Source organism: Podarcis pityusensis (genome assembly GCF_964106645.2).
Source record: "Podarcis pityusensis genome assembly, chromosome: 8".
Lineage (NCBI taxonomy): Eukaryota > Metazoa > Chordata > Lepidosauria > Squamata > Lacertidae > Podarcis > Podarcis pityusensis.
The window spans coordinates 48,226,492-48,248,672 of NC_138033.1; the positions used below are offsets into that span (position 1 = coordinate 48,226,492).

The 22,181-nt window shown below is 48.9% G+C and overlaps 2 protein-coding genes and 2 long non-coding RNA genes across 5 annotated transcripts in view; all 4 read right to left on the reverse strand.

The window, feature by feature from the left end:
- Nucleotides 1–562: 562 nt before the first annotated feature.
- VPS4A (vacuolar protein sorting 4 homolog A) lies at nucleotides 563–9,814 on the reverse strand. 2 transcript variants are annotated; one of them, XM_081018513.1, is made up of 11 exons: nucleotides 9,566–9,814; nucleotides 7,218–7,329; nucleotides 6,233–6,380; nucleotides 5,518–5,579; nucleotides 5,225–5,344; nucleotides 4,983–5,139; nucleotides 4,445–4,593; nucleotides 4,240–4,321; nucleotides 3,333–3,552; nucleotides 2,484–2,624; nucleotides 563–2,242 (listed from the first exon to the last, which is right to left on the reverse strand). In XM_081018513.1, exons 1-11 carry the CDS (start codon nucleotides 9,584–9,586, stop codon nucleotides 2,141–2,143), a joined length of 1,314 nt encoding a protein of 437 aa, XP_080874639.1. In that variant the 5' UTR covers nucleotides 9,587–9,814; the 3' UTR covers nucleotides 563–2,140. The 2 variants fall into 2 exon arrangements, with proteins under 2 accessions (XP_080874639.1, XP_080874640.1); XM_081018514.1 differs by lacking the exon at nucleotides 9,566–9,814 and adding an exon at nucleotides 9,325–9,457.
- Nucleotides 2,920–3,326, reverse strand: LOC308484028. Its single transcript, XR_013989873.1, has 2 exons — nucleotides 3,161–3,326; nucleotides 2,920–3,129 (listed from the first exon to the last, which is right to left on the reverse strand). It is a non-coding gene; the product is annotated as an uncharacterized lncRNA (long non-coding RNA).
- A 3,662-nt stretch (nucleotides 9,815–13,476) lies between the features above and the next one.
- Nucleotides 13,477–16,107, reverse strand: LOC308483724. Its single transcript, XR_013989752.1, has 2 exons — nucleotides 15,594–16,107; nucleotides 13,477–15,114 (listed from the first exon to the last, which is right to left on the reverse strand). It is a non-coding gene; the product is annotated as an uncharacterized lncRNA (long non-coding RNA).
- A 2,765-nt stretch (nucleotides 16,108–18,872) lies between these two features.
- Nucleotides 18,873–22,181, reverse strand: part of SNTB2 (syntrophin beta 2) — a 28,959-nt gene continuing 25,650 nt past the window's right edge. The window contains exons 5-7 of the mRNA XM_081017817.1: nucleotides 21,414–21,610; nucleotides 19,372–19,556; nucleotides 18,873–19,012 (exon numbers count right to left, since the gene is read on the reverse strand). Of these exons, the coding sequence (XP_080873943.1) occupies nucleotides 18,920–19,012; nucleotides 19,372–19,556; nucleotides 21,414–21,610 (475 nt within the window). The 3' untranslated portion in view covers nucleotides 18,873–18,919. The remainder of the gene's footprint in view (nucleotides 19,013–19,371; nucleotides 19,557–21,413; nucleotides 21,611–22,181) is intronic.

The window sequence follows — 22,181 nt, forward strand, 5'->3', positions numbered from 1 at the left end:
AAGAGCTGCTGGCCTCAACGCCCTAGCGCCTTCAACTTGTAGGGATGTGGATTGCATCTGTGGTGTGGGAAGGAGATAAGACTAAGCAGAACAAAGGAGACTGCCTCTTCCTTCATCTCCTGTGGAGAAACTCTGAAACGAATTGTACCATTGTATGTTGCTTGTACACCCACGCGGGTGGCGCTGTGGGTAAAACCTCAGCGCCTAGGACTTGCCGATCGCATGGTCGGCGGTTTGAATCCCCGCGGCGGGGTGAGCTCCTGTCGTTCGGTCCCAGCTCCTGCCCACCTAGCAGTTCAAAAGCACCCTTAAGTGCAAGTAGATAAATAGGTACCGCTTTATAGCGGGAAGGTAAACGGCATTTCCGTGTGCTGCGCTGGTGCTGGCTCGCCAGAGCAGCTTCGTCATGCTGGCCATGTGACCCGGAAGTGTCTGCGGACAGCACTGGCTCCCGGCCTCTAGAGTGAGATGAGCGCACAACCCTAGAGTCTGTCAAGACTGGCCCGTATGGGCAGGGGTACCTTTACCTTTTATGTTGCTTGTAAAAAATCAGCTGAATATATAAGAGACAAATAGTTCAACACTTTATTCTTCCATAAACTGTCCCTCCCCACACTGGAATCAACTCAAAATTATGTACACATGACAAGAAAGGGGGCAGGGGTTGTACAGGCCACTAAACCCCTTGACAGTTAAGAGGTTCTCACAGCTATTCACTTGAATTTCTAGAGACCAAGAGCTCCCACCCTCCTCTACATGCCTTCCTCAGTAGTACTAAGACAAGAAGACTAAAGCACAGGAAAGTAGCTTTAGTGGCCGAGAAAGGTGGATTTGTTGAATTAGGAATCAGCAGTTACTTTCAGGGAAGCAAAAACCCTGCTGTAAGCAGAAGCCTATGCTTGAGCATTGCCAGCCTCCTCCACTTGTGGCACAAGAGCCATTGCCTAGAGCCAATGAGGTGGAATAAATGAGTCCTTTGCCTCCCCATGGCATCGGTTTTTTAAAAAGACACTCTAGAGCCCCAGATTGCAGCAGAGACACACCAGCAGAGGCCCAACCGTGACCAAAGGAGCCATGGGGGGGGGGGAATGGGAGGCAGATCTCCCACCTGCTGCAGCTGCAAAGGCGGGAAAGCTCCATCTCCTTTGCAGGACTTTGCCAGCACCTGTGTGCTGACAGGTGCCCAGTTTGCATTCCTTAGTACATCACCTCTTGTGCCACAGCTGGAAGAGCAAAGACGTCATCCCTTTCTGAGAAGCAGCAGGCTTGCTGGGTTGAGCCACAGTGCCAGGATGAGGCTGAGGGGCTTGGAGCTGCAGCCCTCCTCATCCCTGTTCTGCTCCCCTTCTGCTTTTTCTGTGCCACACATGCAAAACGCTACAGAGCTGAAGGGCAACAAATTCTGCAGCAACACAGCATCCTGTGGGGCAGAGCACATTTTCAGATACCTTACCTCAAGCCATGCAACAGATCAGGCCTTGGTAGGGTAAGCTTCTTGGACAGCACTTCCAACATGAGTACCTTAACTCCAGGAGAGAGCTGAGCGTTAGTTAAGCCTTGGAGTGTATTTCTCACTGGGGGAGCTTCCTGCCACTTTGGCTGAGCCAGAAGAAGGCCACACTCTTCAAAGTTCAGCTCAAGCTTGGAAGTGCAGCATTTCAGATTTCAAGGAGTAAGCAATGGCCTTAGGTGAAGCCAGTTCGGTTTTCTCTTTGGGGTGGCACCAGGTGTTGCTTCCACAGGAGCTGGAAGGGGTCTCAGGAAAAAAGGGTTGCGGTATAGTGGAAGTTTCGGATTGTTTTTATTTGTATATAAACAAGCCAAGCAGCGTTAGGCCGGGGGGGGGGGGGAATGAAAGAGCAACCATGAAGGCAGGGATGTCTGGATGGGGAAAAAACAGAGTGGGCTGGGCTCAGCCTTCTCCCCTTTGTGTCCATCTCCCAGAGTAGCAATGGAGGCTGTGTCACCTCATCCTCTTCCTTCCCCAGCCAAACAGGTGCCCCAAGCAGAGACAGATTCAGTAGTAAGCTGGATGCTAACCTCTGCTTGGCACAGTCCACTGTCAGCACAAAGGGCCTTGTCTACACACATGTCCGTGGTAAAATGCCCCCCATCACCGCTGCTCCTCATAGGCACAGCATTAGCCCTCCTGGCCAAAGTCTTCAGTGAACTTCTTCACCTTTAGCAGATCCTCCGCATTCACGGTGGGGCGGGTGGTGGCCAGTGAGCGCAGCATGTCCGACTGCAAAAACAGAATAGGACATTCAGGGATGGGGTATACATGCATCTTGGTCACAAAAACCACAAAGATTTTAGGAGCTGAAACTCCTCACAGTCATCTGGAAGGGGCATTTCCAAACCTGCAGCTGCCACCCAAAGCTGCTTGGCGCACATCAGAGTTTGTATCAAATACACAGGAGAACAAGCCTGGGACTCAGAAAGAAGAGGGTCCAGGCAGGAAAAAGTCAGGGGACCTCACTCACCATGCAGACTATAGGCTCCAGAAGCTTGTCCCCAGGTACCTCCATCCATGTCATTTCAATAGCACCAGGATCTCCTGGGGAACAAGGGGTTAGCAGATCATCTACCACCGTGCCAGGATTGGTGCGGGATGGTCCACGGACCTGCAATAAAGACCCAGACAGCGCACTGATATGGCAAATTCCTGGGGGGTGGGGGCAGGCTGAACACAAAACTCTTAGGTCCTGGTAGGACAGATATAGTAGCAATGCAAGACAGAAGCAGGTGGAAAAAAGAGTCAGTCCCCCTGCAAGTACACTAGTCACTCTGTTTGGAAGGAACAGGTAGGCCATCCATCCAGCAACAGCCATTTGAATACTGCAGGGACACTTATCAAGAGAAGCACAATGCCAGTCCCCAACACCACATATTAATTCACAGCAACTGGAGAGTCAGAAGTCTCATTTGACCAAAAGCGTTTATTAAAGCAGAGGAATGCCTGGGAGCCCCTCATTAACTGCTTGAGTATCCCCCCAAAACAAGAGCAGGACGTCCATGTAAAAAAATAAGCACCAGGTACACAGAAGTGAAGAAGAACAAATACAGAGAGGGAAGTGCAGCTGCTCGGATACTGGGTGAGGTAGGAGAGGAACCGGGGAGGAACAGCCTCTGCCTGCCCAGGGCTAGACAACAATGTCACATGACCCTGCCTGGGAAAGGAAGTGGAGTAGCTGAGTCCATTGAGAAGGTGGAATCTTCTGCTGCTTCACTCCCCAGCAGAAGCCTTGAAGCAACAACAGGATGGGCCAAGCAAGGGGAATCTACCTTCCAGCCTGCCCCGGCACAGCCCTTGTAGGAAATGCCGTCCTCACCTTTTTGAAGTGTGTGGCTGACTGCACCTTGCGGACAGGCTGCATAAGGGCATCGCGCACAATGATGCTGATGTCAGCCCCTGAATAGCCGTCAGTCTTCCGGGCTAATTCGTGGATGTTGGCTTCTGTCAGGCTGTGTGGCGTGTTGCCAAGGTGCAGCTTAAACATCTGAGCCCTGGCCGGCTCCTCGGGAAGCGGGATGTAAATACGTTTCTCAAACCTATGTGCAAATGCAAGCCCACATGTGACTGTCCCCAAAGGGAGAGGGAAGAAGTCGCTGCTTCCCCCGCCTTCTTCCCACACCTACGAAGATTCTGCTTGGATGCAACCATGTGGAGAGGTGAGGTGAGGTGTATGGCAGCCTCCCCCCAGCCCCAAACTGATTGGCTATGTTGTGCCAGCTTAAAACATTACTATTTGCACAGACTTTTGAAGATTAGCACCCTTTGATCATAAATTTTTTTAATGCTGTTTTAAATATGTGTGGTTGGTTTGTTTATTTAGATTTGTGTTATGTTTTGCTGACAGCATGCAGTTGTGGTCTGAGGAGACCCTGAGATCAGATCCATACTCAGTCATAAAGCTCTCTGGGCCAGTCACTATCTGCTCAGTCTAATCTCACAGGGTCACTGTGGGGATGGAACTGGGGGCGAGAAGAACCACGAACACCCCCTTTATTCCTTCAAAGAAAGACAGGATATAAATGTAATAAAATTTAATATATTGCTGGTTTTAGTCCTGTTATAAGCCCCTGCAGACCCTACAACTGGCGAAACAGAAGCATTCCTCAACAAAACGCAAACAGCCCTTCAGACCAGGGCACAGAGAGACCTCTTGCTGTTTTAGAGGCTACAAGACTGTCTATGTGGGCAGCAGGAGCCCCAGCAAAACATGCGGCATCACCCACCTTCGCCGAATGGCAGCATCTAGCACCCAGGGAATGTTGGTAGCACCCAGGACCAATGTGCCATCATTGTCATTCCCGACACCTGTCAAGAAAGAAAGCCACAAATCGTCACTCCACACTGGGGAAGGCAGAGAGGCAGACCAGATGCTCCCCAGTGCAAAGGGTCCTCTTGGGCAGTCTCTCTCCTGTCGCTCTGTCTACCCACCTTGCATTTGTACCAGGAACTCCGTCTTGATCCTGCGGGCTGCCTCACTCTCATTCTCATTGCGAGAGCCGCACAAAGAGTCCACTTCGTCAATGAAGATGATGGAAGGCTTATGCTGCCTGGCCAGCTCAAAGAGGTTCTTCACCAACCTAACAGAAAAGGCACAGCAGAAAGCTCAGGGAAGGGCCATTGGAGGCCACTGGCACATTTGACAGGAACCATAAAATAAAGACTACAACCAAGCCTGTGTCCAAACAGCTGTGGCAAAATGCGGCAAATCTAAAGCCTTCCATAGACACCCATTTTGCACAGTTCTAGCCCCATCTCTATCTGTCTCCCCACCCCAGATACTTTGGGGCACAGCCAATGGTCAGGGATTATGTGAGCTGGAGTTCAGCTTGGGTGGGTGGGGCACTAACCACCCCCATCATACCTAATAGGAACATCTTATTCCACTCCATAGACCAAGCCCCACTCTCCTAAGTGAGAGAGATGGTTCTCTCCCTCCCCCACTTCCCCCATGGATTTTGTCACTCACTTTTCACTCTCCCCTAGCCACTTGGACATCAAGTCTGAAGAGGAGATGGAGAAGAAGGTGGAGTTGCTTGCTTCAGTTGCTACAGCCTTGGCCAGGTAAGACTTCCCAGTACCAGGAGGGCCAAAGAGGAGGATCCCTCGCCACGGAGTGCGCTTACCTGGGGCAAAGAGAGAGGAAATGGACTCATCCACCCCTCGCAACATTTAGCATGCCCAGGGGGACAGAGGTGCCCAGATTCTCACCTGTGAATAAGTGAGGGAATTTGATGGGCAAGATGACCGCTTCCTTGAGGGCCTCTTTAGCTCCTTCCAGCCCAGCCACATCATTCCACCGCACGTTGGGCTTCTCCATCACAATGGCACCTGGAAGGGGAAAGCAATTTGTCCAATACAGCCCACTTGACTCCCTCCTATCCTGCCAAGGAGGGGTGCATTAGACCCTCCTGACACTTCAAGCCCACCTTCAGAAAGCTGCACTTGTCTCTACAGAGCCAGCAACAAGCACAGGGACCAGGGGCTGCTCAGAACTGGCTTACCCATCAGCTGCTCTTGCAACTTCTTCTTCTCAGGATTGTCGCCCTCACTGTCGCTGTCACTTCTGAAGAGAGAGAGGCATCAAATGATATGGGGTGGGCTGTGCCATGAGGGGCAGGAGGACTCCCCAACTCATGCCTACTCCAACTGGTGCTTATTTGCAAAGTTTGCGTGAGGGGAGGATGAGCAACACAGAACCACCTCCTCAGAGAATGAGGTCTTTCCCAGTTCCCATCAGACACCTGGCCTCAACTACACATGAAATCAAAGAATATCCTCATATCCTCTCCACCTTCAAGACAGGACCAGCCACACATCAGTGTCACCTGCAACCCAACCCACATTGCTCTACCAGCAGGGCCTGGGATCAAGCAAGAGCAGAGCTGTTCCACATCACCTAAATGAGGTTGCTGAGATTAAGGAAAGAATCGTTTGATGGATTTTCTCTTAGTTGAGGATCTGATCCCATTTCCACCTTCTGGGGCAAGGCAGAACACTGAACCTCCCCTTCCCCTCCCCTCTGAGATTTCATTTATTCTTGTATTAACTCCTAACCTAACTGTACCTAATTTATCTGCACTTGCATAAACACACAAAGACACAGAGCAAAGGGCAATGGAAGCAAGGCTGGGCTAACAGTGCCTCTATGACTTCCTCACCCAATCTCCCCCCCCCCCCACACACCATACTTTGAGGAGCCAACCCTTTAAGCCATACCCCTTGCTGTCATTCTGGGCTTCTTTGACAGGCTTTTTGCTCTGCTTGTCCTTGGTCCGCAGATAATCCTTCAGCTTCTCAGCCCGGTCCAGGTACTGTGCACACTTTGCCCGGATGCTTTCCTTGGCCTTGTCACTGTGAGCATCATCTGCAAGGGCAACAGGCAGCGGTAAGGAAGAGCTTCCCTGGACAGCCTGCCCCCACCCGACTAGGGTTCCCTGCAGCAGCACTTTCCAGATTCAGTAGTGGGGAAACCAGCTTGGAGGCTCACTTATCCTAGACGCAAATTGCTCACAGTAGCTACCAGCTACTGACTGCATGTCACAGAGAACTTTAAGTACATAAGAACAGCCCTGCTGGGCCATGCCAAGAAAATGTCCATATGGTCCAACATCCTGGTTCCCACACTGGCCAGCCAGTTGCCTCTGGGAAGCCCACAAGCAGGACTGGAAGGGAGCAGTCCTCTCCTACTGTTGCCCACAAAGAACTGGCACTCAGTAGCATATACTGCTTCTGTCCCTAGAGATTCCACAGGATCATCACAATAACTGACAACCATTGGTGGACACTTTTCATCCCCAGTGGCTTTGTATAACTTTCATTTAAAACCGTCTAAACCAGCGGCTATCACCAAACCATGGCAGGGAATTCTAAATATGGATTATACCTCTAAACGAATAAGTCCTTCCTTTTGCCTCTCCTGCCAATCAGTTTCTCTGGAGCAATCCCTGAGCTCTAGCATTAAGAGAGTGAGAAAACCTTACTTCTATCCACTTTCTCCACACCACTTTGTCTGCAGATTCCCTGATGTCATCACCCAACAAATGGGCTACAACCACAGAGCACTGAACAAGCCTGGGTCTCCCCTGACAGCCGCACAGCAAGCAAAGCAAAGGAAGCTGCTGCTCTGAGCAAGGTCCTTGTAAGCCTTCCCAGTGTCACGTAAAAGCTCCCACTAAGCCTCCCACCCCCAAGACAGACTCACACTTGATGGCGTGAAGGAAGTACTCCACCGCATGCTGGTAGAGACGCAGAGCCTCTTCATAGTTCTTTGCTTTATCTTCCTCAGTGGCTTTTGTGACCAAATCAATGGCTTTCTGGAAAGCAAATGCCTGGCTCAAGTTTCATGGTGGCACATCAGAATCACAGCTAGAAAAATTCACAGTACTGGGAATTCCAGGAGGCTCTAAGTTTGGTACTAACACCTAAGACTCTTAAATGTTTGCTGAGGCGTAACCAAGAGACAGGAGAAAATGGTGCGGCAAAGACTAAGTACCTATCTAAATATTTAAGGTGGGAGAGAGTTAGAAATTTAAGGCATGTGCCTTCTTCTACACGTTTATTGTTCTTGCAAACTGATGAGCAGTACTTTGTCATCAATCGCACAGGGATTTAACCAGTCTGAGGACCATAAAGCAAGCAGTTACTGAGTAAGATAGAGATGGAGGCTCTGGGCCTTTGAAGAGGGGTTTGATTAAGATGCTAGGCCTTAGGAACCAAGCAAACAGGGTGGCCTGTCTGGATTTAAACCAGTCCAAATTCCACCACAAAGAAGATGATTTTTATACAGTTGTGATTGCCAGCAGGTGGTATAAGGCATTGCCTGCGTGCCAGATGCTGCTGAGCAGGGCAAAGGTCACAAGGAGAATACCAGTCTCCTGTGCTGTTTTATAGCTTAGAACTGCTGCTGACCCCCAAAGGAGTTTGGGCAGGAATTAGTACTGCACAGCAGCTGCTGAAAGAGTCACCTTCCCACTGCAAAGAGGAAATGTGCTGGGTTTATTTATTATTACATCTATATCTCACTTTCCCCCCCAAGGAGCCCAAGATGCTATACCCATTCCCTCCTTGCCTATTTTATCCTAACAACCCTGTGAGGTAGACTAGGCTAAGAGTTGGTGACTAGCCCAAGGTCACTCAGTGAGCTTCATGGCCAAGTGCAGAATTGAACCCTGGTCTCCCAGGTCCTAGACCAACACCCTAACCACCATACTACACAATGTCAACATTATGAGCGAGTGGGGCATGAATCTCACACAGTGGTGGCCTTGTGGACTGTTACCTCACCCGCTGAACATGTCACCTGGGAAAGGAAATCATCCAAGCCATAAAAGACAATAAAATCTTGTGTGCTGCTTCTAACTGGCTGTTCCTAAGAACTCTCCGGGTATACTACAGATACTTCTCCAGTTGATGCCTGAATAAGCTAACCAAACAAGGTACTGAGCTCCTTTCAGTTCAGTTTCATCTCCCACAAATGGTCTACGAATCACACTCTGGATGAAGCACCTCTCCCAATTTTGTCCGAATGTCCCAAGAATACTGTTTGATACCTCTGTGTCCTTAGGTTCTTCCCAGAAAGATATGTGCACCACCACCTGCCCTACAGAACAAGGCAGCAGGATTCCCTTTGACAGAAAGTAGGGCCAGCCTGGAAACACCTGCCTGCTACCTAAAACCCTAGCTCTGCTCAGGACTGAGTGCATTTCAAAACTCAAGGTTTCAGAGATTTTCTAGCCCTGGAAAATACAACTTGTGATGCATCTTTTGATAGAGGGCAACTATCTTTCTATAAATGGTTATATAACAAAAACACACGGAAAGCATATAGATCAGAGGGGTGGCAATTAGTTTAGGAAATAGGCACTGAAGTGTGTGCATCATTTTGATGAATTGTGCATATGCATGTAGACATGGGTTACGCCCAAGGCCTACTCAGAGTAAACCCATTGAAATCGATGGGCCTAAATGACATGCGCTGAGTAAGCACAACAGGTCTACTCTGAGTAGGACTAAAGTTGTGTGCCTTTCCTGGTCTTTGCCTCCTCTGAATAAAGCACTCTGCCTTACAAACCACGGCAGCTCCCCCGGCCCCCGGTGGAGGCTCCAGGCTTCCCTCCCCACCTGCTCAGGTGTCCAGGAGGCCCCTTCTCTCTCCCTCCTCAGCGTCCGCTCACAAAACAACACATTAAATTAGCAAACTCAAACGACCCTCCCCTTCTATTCCCCTCTCCGAGTGGATGAGAGCAACAACGTCCACGGACCAGATCTTTTGGGGAGCGAGCGGGGTTGTTCCCCCCCCCCCTTATTACCAAAACAGGGGCCATTTTGGGAGCGGGGCGGGGGAAGAGTCCGGAGTTTCTGACCAAAAGACCCTCCGCTTCCCCTCAGCCCGGCTTCCTCGACCGCTTTGCCGCGGGGACCCCTCGGGGCGAGGGCTCCTTCCTCGCCCCTCAAGGCCCGCCCCAGTAGGCCCGGTAGGCCGCAAAGCCGGGGTTCGGCGTAGGCCGCAAAGCCGGGGCGGAGCGCGAGGCAGCTCGGCGCGGCCGGTACCTGCAGGGCGGACGTTGTCATCGCATCTCCTCCCGCTGGGGCTGGGGCGGCGGCTGTTGCTGCTGCGGCTGCCGAGGCTGCTGGGCTTTGGTTCCCTCCTCCGGGCTAGTACGAGGCGGCCACCGGGAGCCCCGCTGAGGAGAGTCGGGCCGGTTTCTGGGCTGCCGCCTGCAGGCCGAACCGGGAACAGCAGCAGGCGAGGCGGAGGCAGAGAGGAGGGGAAAGGGAGGCCCGAGGAACCGCGACGCCATTCAGGGGCGGGATGGAGGAAGAGCCCGGAGGTGGTCCGCCCTTGTCCGCCTCCCACGAGCCCCGTTTCTCAGGAGGCCGGCCGGGCTCTCCCTTCTTCTCTTCGGCTTCCCGGTTGTCTTGGCTGCCCCATACTCAGGGGCTGAATGATGGCTGAGTTATGGCTGCATTATCAAATTTGCGGGGAGTCTCCTTTTCTGACCTTTTGCTTAGAGTAGCAGGAAACAATAACACATATTTGGGGGGGGGGGTAGCTTAGAGAAAAGGCCAGTAAAATGTGATCGAAGTTTGCAGATTTGTGCAATTCATGAAGAAAGTAGAGAGACAAAATTCTCCCTCTTTTATAACACTAGATAGACGAACCCGTGGACAAGCAATGAAGCTGAAGAGTGGCAGATTCAGGGCAGGAAAAAGGTAGACTAAAGGGATAGCTCGGTCGATAAAGCATGAGACTCTTAATCTCAGGGTGGTGGATTTCAGCCCCAAGGTTCCTGCATTGCAGGGAGTTGGACTAGATGACTCTTGTGGTCCCTTTCCAATTCTATTGACTCCCAAGTACTTTTTCATGCAGCATAGTTACAGAACTCGCTCTCAAAGGAGCCAGTGATGGGAGCCAACTTGGATGGCTTTAAAATAGGAATAGACAAATGGATGGAGAAGTTTATTGATGGCTACTAGCAACAGCAATGCTTCTGAATACCGGTTGCTGGAAACCACAGGAGGGGAGAACTGGTCCACAGGAGGGGAGATCTGGGTGGCTACTGTGAGAAGATGCTGGAATAGTGAGCCATAGGCCTGATCCAGCAGGCTTTTTTTGTATTTACTTATATTTTATAATCCACACTTTCATAAAAACCTATCATAAGAGTAAAACCAGCAAGAAACATTCAAAGAAACATAACTAAAAACAACAGTAGGTGGATTGAAAAAATAAATTCATACTTTAAAGTCCTGCCTAAACAATGCAATTTTCTGAAGATGTCTGAAAGAAGGCAGGGATGGTTCCTGCCAAACCTCAACTAGCAGGGAGTTCCACAGGGCAAGACCTGCCATATTAAAGGCTTGGCCCTAGTGAAGGCCAGTATCAGGGGCTGTGTGGAGAACCACCTGAAGAAGAGCCCCATCAGAGGATATCTGTGACTGAGGTGGAGCTTACTCTCAATTGCACACACACAAAGTACACAATTAAATAGCAAAATCAATCAAGTTTGTAGCACTGTAAAGACTTTTAAATTTGGAACATTTCTTGACTTCATAAAAGTTGTGAAGGGGTGTGTGTGTGTGTGTGTGTGTGTATACAGAAGTTTTTGTGGACTAGAGACCATTCCATCATGAATATATTAAATTTCTTCATTTGGGTTTTATATATTTATTTTTATTTGTTGTATTACTTTGAGGATTATTTTTATGCAGTACGTTTCTAAACACCAGTTGCTGGGAACTGCATGTGCAGAAAGTGCTTATGTGGCCATGTGTTGTTTGTGGGCTTCCCCTAAATGCATCTGGTTGGTCATTGAGCTTTGCAAATCTCATTTGCTTTTCCCTACAGGCAAATGCTTAGCAGTAGATGGATGTTAATTTGAGAGCCACTTTTCTCCTGCTGAAATACTTGAACAACATCAGTAGCGCAAGTTGTCATTTCACAACCACTGTCAAGTTACTATAAAGTGTAACCCCATCAAGAGCAGGCAACCTCCCAGCCATCCAGTCTAGGGGACTATCCACTAAAAGTGCCTCAGTCCTATGTGGAATTGAGCTTCAGTTTGTTGGTTCTCATCCAGTCCATTACTGAGGCAAGGCAATGGTCCAGTGCATTCACTGCCATCTTATAATAAGGTGCTGACTTGTGTCATATTAGGCTCCTTGTTTTCAAACACCAACTAAATCTGTGCACTTGTAATTCAGAAGTTTCATGGTGCTTCCACCTGGTAGCTCAAGCCCTGAATGCAACCAGACCACAAAGCCACAGTTTCCCTCAGTTTGGCACTAAAGGAAATAAAGGTCTGTTAATTCTTCCGCTTTTTCGAAGTACAGGAAACCCAATGAGGCATCCACCCCCAAAATAAACTATTTGTGCCCCAAACACAAAGTATCAGCATAACCATGTTCACATATCTCAAGATAAAAATAAACTGGCAAGTTTAAAATGTTGAGACAAAACACAGGAACTTGGTTTGGAATGGGATTCCTCTGAAGGAGCAGGTATGTAGCTTGAGGGTACTTACAGATCTTTTGCTGTCAGGTGAAGCTCAGGTGGCCTCAGTGGCATGGAGTGCTTTCCATCAGTTTCAGCTGGTGGCCCAGCTATTTCCCTATCTGGACAGGGATAGCTTAACTACTGTTGTCTATGCTCTGGTAACCTTTAGGTTAGATTACTGCAATGTGTTATATGTAGGGCTGCCTCTGAAGATAGTTCAGAAACTTCAGCTGGTGCAGAACTTGGCAGCGAGGTTGCTCACTAGGGCAAGTGGTTTGAGCATATTACACTGATCCTAGTTCGACTGCACTGGCTGCCAATTAGCTTCCTAGCCTAATTCAAAGTGCTGGTTTTGCCCTATAAAGCCTTAAATGTCTCAGGACCGTAATAGCTCAAGGACCGCCTCTTCCCATATGAACCTACCCAGATGCTGACATCTCCCGAGGCCCTTCTTTGTGTGTCTCCTCGACGAGAGGTCTGGATGGGCATGTACAGGCGTTTTCTGCAGTTGACTGATTAACATCTTATCAGTCTCTAAAATGGGGGAGGGAGGCTTATTGGTTTGTGGTTTTTTGTTCCTGTTTTTATTATGTATTTTGTGTTTTTATCTTGCATTTACATTGTGAACGGCCCTGAGATCTACGGATGAAGTATGGGTACACAAATTTAATTTTAATTTAAAAATAAAAGAATATGTTCCAGTTAGCTGAATACTCCAATGAGGTTTCTGGTGTCAGAGGTATCTGGTCCAGGATTATCAGAATATCTTTCCCCTAAGAGGAAAGGTCGTAATGCATTTGGGTTTATTAGTTTAGGGGGAAAACGGAAATCAAGTGGAGTGCTTGTTGTTTTCTCTTGTAGAATCCAATGGTGTCAGTTCAATGAAGCCAAATGTGATAAGATTCAGGACTGACAAAAATAACTTATTCACACACCACACAGTTCAGCCATGGAATCTGATTTCACAAGATAGTGTGACCCCCAACTTGGATGGCTTTAAAAGGGATTAAACAAATTCACAGAAAAGGCTATCAAAGGCTGCTAAGTTATGATGGCTGCATTCCACCTCCACTGTCGGGAAGGCAGCATGCCATTTGCTGGGAATCCCAAGCAGGGAGAGCACTGTTGCATTCAGGTCTTGCTTGCAGGCTTCCCACTAAGGCATGTGGTTGGTCACTGTGAGTACAGATGCTGAGCTAGATAGGGCTTTTGGTCTTAGCCAGCAGGGCTTTTCTGATGTTCTTAAAACTTGCGTTGCCCTGGAAGGATGTATTGAAAGAGGAGATTCTGTAGAGTTAAAGCAGGCGGGAAGGAAGGAAGATGCCCCCCCCCTTTCAAAACTTTCCACCTTATCTGTGTCTGTGACCTTAGCCATTAGGTCATTTCCTTTTAAGTTACTCTGGAATGCAACTCACTAACACATATTTTTGAAGTCTGTTTTCCCACAAAGACACAAGCCAATGAATTAAAACTAAAAGCATAAACACCTTTATTATACACAACATAAAGGTTACAGTCGCCCTTAAGTCACATTTCCATTGTAATGTACAATACTATACAGTTAGCATGTAACTCAAGGGCTGGAAGGTGTCCATGTATTCTCTAGAGAGAGCACATTCCTTTGCTTGTGGAGACCATAAACTGCCCACACCACCACTTGTTTTATCTGGATTTGGTAACCTGGAGACTCCCAACATTTGAAATTAAAAACTCAGAAAAAAAGAATTTGTTCTTGTATAAATACCATTTACAAAGAATACAAAAATAACGTCAGTTGTACATTTTGGATTGATTGTGGCAGTGTTACTGGCTGTGCCTCAATACCCAAGGTTAGATTCTATCAAACAGTGTGCACACAAACACAAGCACAAACAGACCTTATGCGGGATATACACAAACATTTATTTGTAGTGGTTTCTGTGCAGATTTCTTGAAGAGATCTTTCAAGAAGTCTCATCTTTGGCACTTGGGGCCTTAAAGCTGCATTTGCCCAAACTGTAAACTCCTGACTGATGTCTATAGCAGAAGGGGAAACCCCAAAACAGGAAAACCCCAGCTGCAGAACAAAGGAAACCAGACAATGTGGGGGGGGGGGTTGCTGATGGGGAAATAAAATTGCCATAAAAAAAAAATACTTTTGCAAGAATCTGGAACCAAAATCCTTTTACACAAACACAATCTAGTCACTGGGATGGCAAAGTGCAACTCCACAGGGAATTTGATCATGTGCTCCATGCCCCAATGCTGAAGGGTCAGGAGCAAATGAGGTCCAGGCAATGAATGCAAAGGTTGTACAGACCAAACACCTGTCGTTTTATCACCACTGCTCAGTGTCCAGATCACAGAAGTGGTTAGCATGGTCCCCACCCCAGCTATGGGAACTATGCCTGGTATAAAAAAACCAGAGTGCTATACAACTTTGAGGGAAAGTGCTATTAAAAAGGAAGTGTTTAGAGTGGGAACTGCAGGACTACCTGGGCTTTTAATAATTTTGTTTTTAAAAGCCCATCTTGGTGGTTTTTCTGTAAGGTCACCTTTCACTGTGATACCAAAGCACCATTTTAAAAAGCTCTGTTAAGGCCAGCCAGAGTATCTTCTGTTTATGACTGTGTGTGTTTGGAAACCCCAGACACACATAGCACCATCTGGTGCTGTCCTGCATCCCACAACAGTCATGGTGCAGCTTTTGGTGCAAAACACAAGTGTTGGCAACCACCAGAATCACACTGAATGAAAACTGGGATACCCAAGTGCATTCCAAAGGTACAAGAGATTAAGAAGCCATTTCTGCTCAGAGCTTGCCACTAACCCCAAGTGCAGCTTTGGTTTGCCTAATGCATATGTGAATGCGCAGGAAATTGTCTTGTGATAATGCCATGAATGGAAGTGAAGTCAGTATTTGTGAGGTGGTGAGACACACTCTCCAATGGAGGTAACTTGTCTGGGACAAATAAAAAGCTGGTTTTCATTGCATTCAATTGTTTCTATGTAAGCCGGAAACGATTCCTCTTAAAATTGAGCAGCTAAACTATTAAATAAGGAGAGAGGCCTAATATGCTTGTTTGAGTGAATTTCAAACATACAGAAATGAATGCTTCGGTGTCTGTTCTGTTGGGAAAAAGCACCAAGGCAAAAGCCAGCTCCAGATGGCTGGAATGCAAAACAGGATGTTATGTTTTGCAGATGTACTGTTGGAGAAAAGGTGGAGCCTATTCTCTGTACTGAGCACCGGATGTTAGCTCAGTGTGTCATCTGACCTGTACTGGAAGTACAGGGGAGGAGTTGTGACTCTTCTAATGGAGACTGAAGGGTGCAGTCACATTTCTATGTACTGTTGAGTGACAGGAATAAAACATGTAGAAAGGACTCCTGTCTGTCTCATTTCTCCTCCCTGGGAGAATGCAGGGAGGGAGAGAGAAGCAGAGAAGCAGAGGGTGTGTTCTATCTCACGACTAATGAGAAGAATCGCCAGGTTTGTTTACCTAGCCTGCCGGAGGTCGCAGACGGACGGTAAACACAGTATCTCGCTCAATTGCCTCGGGGGAGGCCAGGTACCTCTGACTGTGAGCCGAAGATACTAACATGTTCTACCACAACCCAACTGCTATTCTCACACCTATGCAAGAACTACGGTTGTCATCTCCCCACATTGTTGCATTGCCCATAGGCTGGCACCAAAGGTGAGCTCCGTGAAATCTGCTTCCCTGCTCCAGCCAACTGGAACAATTGTCAGACAGCCCTTGCTAATGTCGGGATAAAGGTAAAGGGATCCCTGACCATTAGGTCCAGTCGTGGCCGACTCTGGGGTTGCGGCGCTCATCTTGCTTTATTGGCCGAGGGAGCCAGAGTACAGCTTCCGGGTCATGTGGCCAGCATGACTAAGCCGCTTTGGCGAACCAGAGCAGGGCATGGAAATGCCATTTACCTTCCCGCCGGAGCGGTACCTATCTATTTGGACTTTGAGGTGCTTTCGAACTGCTAGGTTGGCAGGAGCAGGGACCAAGCAAGGGGAGCTCACCCCGTCGCAGGGATTCGAACCGCGACCTTCTGATCGGCAAGCCCTAGGCTCTGTGGATTAACCCACAGTGCCACCTGCATCACCTGTCGGGATACATACTTTTAATTTTTCACAAGCACAGGCAATAATTGCACTCCGACTGATTTTAAGAGAGGAGCCTTGAAAGTGACCCAAACCCTGCTTGCAACTAAATTCCAGCACACATGCACACTCTAAACCAGTGGTTCCCAGTTAGCTAAGTACTGTGGACTCCCTGTTTTTCAAAAGCCAAGCCGTGGCCCCTCTAATTGTGAACTTTTTGTTAGCTCTACGGCAGCTTACGTTATGTGAATGGTGCCACGGACTCCCTGGGTGGGTTACCACCAATTGGGAACCACGACTCTAAACAAATACGCTCTTTTCTACTGTTCTGTGGACCATAAGTGGACAATAGAACAGATGTCTGCTTAATTATAAAGCTCGGTTAAGCTGTGACTAGCCTTGAGACATCATCAGAATAAAAGTGCACAGGCCTAAGAGGATTTAGGCAGGGACTGAAGTCCTCATCTGTAGCCCCTTCCAATGTCTCCAAGCCCCACCTCCCGCAACACTAGACTACACTTCCCTTTCCTTTCTTCCACAGCACATCCTTCAGAATTCCGCCAAAACACCAAGTCTGCAACTCTACATATTCGGTTGGGACTTTTGCAGGCAGAAGCCATCTTGCTGGGAATAAGCACTCTTTATACAAGAGCCACCACACACACAACCTTTTATCAGATGCTCCTCCCAGTCAGTCCCTCCCAAACCTGAGGATGCTACCTCCTCAGAGGAACTGCAACTCACAGAAGCACCTGGCCCCCTTCTTGCAAAATTTGGTCCGTGGCCAGCTGCTAAGCCAAGTATGACTTGCGTCTTTTAGGCATTGCCCCATGGCTAAATGAGCTTTTTTGGAGCATAAGAACACACACACACACTCCCTATCTCTCTTTTACTTGTCCCCTAAAGCCTCAGGCTCAAGCATTCTCAGGGGCCTGTATTATGAACAGGGAAAATGGTTTTCCCCTCTCTCTTCCCTGTCCCTCTCTACCACTTAGGGGAGTGGTTCCCAATTAGCTAAGAACTGCAGTCTCCTTGCTTTTCAAAAACCAAGCCATGGACCCTCTACTTTTGGAAATTTTGATATCTCTATGGCAGCTTTAGTTATGAGAATTGGGAACCGCTGGTCTAGGGCTTTGGTAAAAGGCTTCTATGTTATCAAACAGGGTAAATGGACCACCATTCTGATCTCCTAGGCAGTGGCGTAGCGTGGGTTGTCAGCACCCGGGGCAAGGCAAGTAATTTGCGCCCCCTAACCTGTGGATTTGCGCCCCCTAACCTGTGGATTTGCGCCCCCTAACCCCCAGATGTTGTGCCCGGTGCGGCTGGCCCCCCCTGCACCCCCCACGCTATGCCACTGCTCCTAGGCAATCACAGCAATGCTTGAGGCTAAGCCCCACTCTGTTAAGGATGCATGCGGCTCTACTGTGCCCTCTACCCCACCAACCTCTATTCTTGCCCCAGTGCTTCTCCCCACCCCTGCAATGGGCTTGTAGTATGAGGGGTGCCCAGCTGGGTTTGCTGGGAATAGCTGCATGTTCCGTGGTTCCATCTATTGAAAAAGAAAGTTCCTGGCCTTTATGGCAGCAAAGATCAGGGTGTGTGTGACCATCACATGGTAGAGTTTTGCAAAAACCACAAATGGGGCTGAATAGTGCTTCCTTTTATAAGGCTATTATGTTCTGTTTACACTGTCATGAATTCCTTCTTCCCCGAGAAGTAGTAGTAAGGTGGAGAAGAATGAGGAGAAAGGGACACTCGTTTCGTAAGGGGGAAAGGGGGGGGCATCACTCTCACCACATACTTCTTTGCTCAGCTTTGGCTTATAGACTGCTGCTGCTCCTTCTCCTGTTGAGGTTAGCTCTTTCCCATTACCACTGTCTTGACCTGCACCACAGCCTTGGGGTGGGGCAAGGGGATTCCAGGTTTCACAGCACCCAAACCCCACCCCACCCACCCAGAGGAACACAGTGCTCTCAGCCCAGCTCAAAAATGTCGCTGTTTGGCCTGAGCAGGGAACCTAGAACTAAGTAAAGCCAGCCTCCTTTACTGGTCCAGGCCTTCAGAGTCTTGTGGCTCTGAAGTGCATATGCTTCAGTTCTTCAATCTGAGCCGAGCCCTGCAGCATCCCAACTGCCAGAACGAAAGGACCAGGGGAGCTCCCATTTCCAGCCCGTCTCTTGAGACCCCTGCAGAGGATACAAGCTCCCCACAAGCTACAAGGCGGGGTTGCCCGACAAGACAGCATTTCCAGCCCAACCAGGCAAATGGCCCATGGTCCAGCTTACCACTGCTGCCATGACTGCTCTCCTCTTTCCTTCCTCCACCAAAAGGCACAAGTGGTATAAGGGATATGGGAGAAATGGCTTTGTAATGCCCCAGGTCAGGAGCTGCGGAGCTGCTCTATTGGCCTGGCAGGACCGCCTCTCATCTCACCTGCCTTTCGTACGGGGCATGATCCTGAATGGCAAGGTGCCAAGACGACGGTGGAGTTTTCAGAGCAATGCTGAACTCGAGGCAGGTAAGGGGGATTGACATGCAGCCTCCCTGGCCGCCTTATCCCCCCCCCTCAATCTTACTCCTTTGGCCGCCTTCCCATCCTTCAGCTGCTTCTCTCCTAGGAAGGCAGTTCATGCAAGAGCCGCGGCATCCAGCCAAAGCTCATCCAATGGCCTTGTGTCTATAATGCAGCTGCCAATCACAAGTCTTGGTCAAGGCACTGATGCTGGAGAACATCGCAGAGGCAGGACTCAGTGCTGCTACTGCTGTGGCTCGCTGACACTGCCATGTCACCAAGGCCCCTTGGCTCCTCCTACACGAGCAGCCCCAGGCGAGTCACTTTGGCCGACAAGAACGTGTGCAACACAAACACAATGGGTTTGGGGCAGGAGTGCAGCTCCAGAGTCTGGGGGAGAAGAAGCACACAATGAGGTCACTACTTTGCACATGAGCTAAGATGAACACATGTTTTTTAACTGCAAGCTAGTATTTTTTTTCTATTAGTATTAATAGAAAACTTAATAGAAAGTAGCAATTAGTAGTAATTACTAATTAATATTATTGAAATATTACTCTTTCATTTATTAATCATTTCCCATGAAGCCACCCCCCCAGCAATTTATTATATGATTTTAAAATTACTTAAAATTGCTGCATATACAAGAGCAGATAAAACAGGTTTTAATAGGAACCTTGAAGTACATAGATGCAGCCCATTTAAATCCTCTGCCCGTACACCAGCTGTGACCCAGGCCCTCTACTCACCAGTTCCCCTTCCGGTCCCCCAAAATCCAAGTAGAGGTTCCTGATGCCATCATCCGCAGACATTCTTAGCCTCTCGAAAGGGTATCGGAAAAGGACACTGGCAGAGCCTGCCTCTTCCTTGGAAATAATGAAGCCGTTTTCATAGTGGATGATGAGGCGGACCTCCTGGGCATTCAGGACACACCCTAGAACATGAAAACGCAAATTGTCATTGGACACAGGCTGGCACACATCCTTCCAGGTCAAGTTGCTTCATCAATACACACACACGCACACACAGTGGAGCAGAGTTTCCCCCTTATGTCCTTCCATCAGAGCCAGCAATGATGTTCAGCTAGACGGTGGCTGAAGACAGCTTACTTGTCTTGGTCTGGGTCACCCAGGTTCTGATTTTATCCCATTCTATATGCTTTTAGGTTTGGGAAGTCACTTGGAGACTTCTTAATATGTCAAGAGACTAATAAACCAAATTGAATAAATAATAAAATTCTTTTGCCATCAAGCTCACCAATTCCCATTCATGATAGATCCCTTGAATTTTTGTTTCTTGCTCTTATAAGGTTGTTCTATTGGTTTTAGGGTGTATTTTTGTTTTAATGATGCTGTTTGTTTGTTTTAAATATTAAGCTGTTGATAAATGCTAATAAACAAACAAATAAATTACATACATACTGAACCACCCCAACCCAGGGGTTGGGATCTGAGCCCCCTTCAATTGTTGCTGGACTACAGCAACTCTCTTCATCCCTCACCAGGCTGGCTTCTGGGAATCAGAAGGCCAACATCTGGAAGGCCACAGATGTTCCCGTCTGTTACATACTTCGCAAAAATGAAGGCCAGAAATGATGCATGTCAAAACTGCTAAGTGGCATTTCAAGTGATGAGGGTCACAGACCACTTGCTGCAAGCCAACAAATGCCTGTGCAAGTTGTGTCTGGCAGCAAATATTGCAGCTAGGTCAGCCATGTGCTCCTAAAAGCAGTTACCTCTGAAGTTCCACTTGCCTCACTGACACAAAATCAGATAATGTCGGCCAGCTATCGCTAACCGGGTGCCCTCCAAAAGTTTTGGACTGCGATTCACATCAACCTGGCTCATAGAAGACTCCTCGTGCCGCAGCCAGGAGAGTGTTCCTGTGCAGAACGGGTGCTGTTCTCTTACAAACTCTAGAGGGAGCTTGAGACCTGGGAATCAGCTCTGAGAGCCTTCTAAAAGAACAACAGAGAAGCCAAGAGCCCAAAGAGTTCCCTGGGATCTTCCTCCTTCAACAGCTTGCAGCGCCAAAAGCCTGGCTTTTCAAAGTGTTCTGAGACAATGCTTATGCAGGCCTGAGCTATATGACTCCTCTTTCCTCTGTTCTGAAAGCATCAGGAACAAAAGCTCCTCTCTCCCAGGTGCTCGGCTCCCTCCCAGCAGATAGAGTTACAGGCGTCTTCATCTTGCATAAGTGGGGTTGAGCCAAGGTGTTTTCAAAGGCTCAGACTAGCTTACCTGACAGCAGAGGATTACATACACACCTTGCTCCCCCCTCAAATATTCTGAGATCATCCAGACTTCTACCAAGCAACCAGTCCAACCATCAGCCTTCATCAACACAAACAGCTGTACTCTCCTCTCACTAACCACAAGGGCTCTGTTCTCCCACCAGCTGCAGGACGCCTCTGCGTACCATTTGCTGGAATCATGAGTTGGGAGAGCACTGCTGTTGCACTCAGGTCCAGCTTCCTTTTAGGGATCCTGGCTGGCTACTGTGAGAACAGAACCCTAGATTAAATGTGCCTCTGGGTAGCTCTTACTGGCACCAGCACCCAAATGATCACATTTCAGCCTGGCTTGAGCATTTAAGTTTTGCCTAGGAAAATGCACCCTTCAAGAGCAAAAGAATCATTCTCTTCTCCTGCTGAGCTTGGAAGACAAACATTGCAAGGCCTGGGTTCCCCAGCTGCTCAAGGCAGCGAATGGGCCAAGCTTCCACCCTGCCCAGCAGCTCAGGCAAGAATCCCAAACCAGGCTTCAGAGAGGCAGGGCTGCTGGCCACTTACCTAAAGACACCTCCTTGACCAGCTCTGCAGCAGCGTGGCAGCCTTGCACCAGGATTCTGGTCCAGGAGGAGAGGTCCCGATGAGTCTCCACGCGGAAGATGTGCATGGCAATGCCCTGGCGGCAGCCTGTCCGCGTGGCAAAGCTGAGGTCTGATCCCATGCAGGGTGATCTGCGGCCTGAGCCAGAATGCACTAGCCTGCAGGAGGAGGAGGAAGAGGAGGAGGGTTTTTTGGTCAACAAGAGCAAGCAGCAACCACACCTGTGAAACCCCCCCCCCCGTAAAAACCTGGAAAGTCATCCAGAAATCCACCTGACAGACTCAACAAGTGGCTGCAAACCTGGCACAGGAGAGAAACCCCTACAGTTCCTGGATGTGGGAGGTGGGAAAGGGCTGGTTCCGAAGCTGCAGGGTCTGAGGCCTGAGAATCTCTCTCCAACCAGTTTTGGCTGGAGGGATGGTTTGGGAGGGACCCTAATTGAATCCAGCTGCTGCATGCTGCCAGAAACCTCTGCCAGCAGCCACACCTCTTGGGGGCTTGCAAGGGAGGCTTCCAACGGGTGGCGGGAACACAACTAGCTTGGCGGCGGCAGCTGCCAGGGCAGGCAGTGTGGCAGGAGCCTGCCCAGACAGGGAGAGCCTCTTGCAAGTTGTCAGCCCACCCACCCCTAACTCTCCAGCAAGATCACAGAGCTGCCAAGTTTTTGTCTCAGCCAGCCCACCCCCAATGGCAAAAGGCCAAGCATGGTAGGGGCAAGCCAACTCTCTC

Bases quoted from the DNA above. Each gene is read 5' to 3' on its own strand.
- VPS4A (XM_081018513.1), bottom strand. From the start codon at position 9,586: ATGACAACGTCCGCCCTGCAG. The intron at 3,553-4,239 runs GTGGGTGATGCC...ATTTGCACATAG, and splicing joins GATGCTGCCATTCGGCGAAG to GTTTGAGAAACGTATTTACA. The intron at 2,243-2,483 runs GTGAGTGAGGTC...CTGTTTTTGCAG, and splicing joins TGGAGCCTATAGTCTGCATG to TCGGACATGCTGCGCTCACT.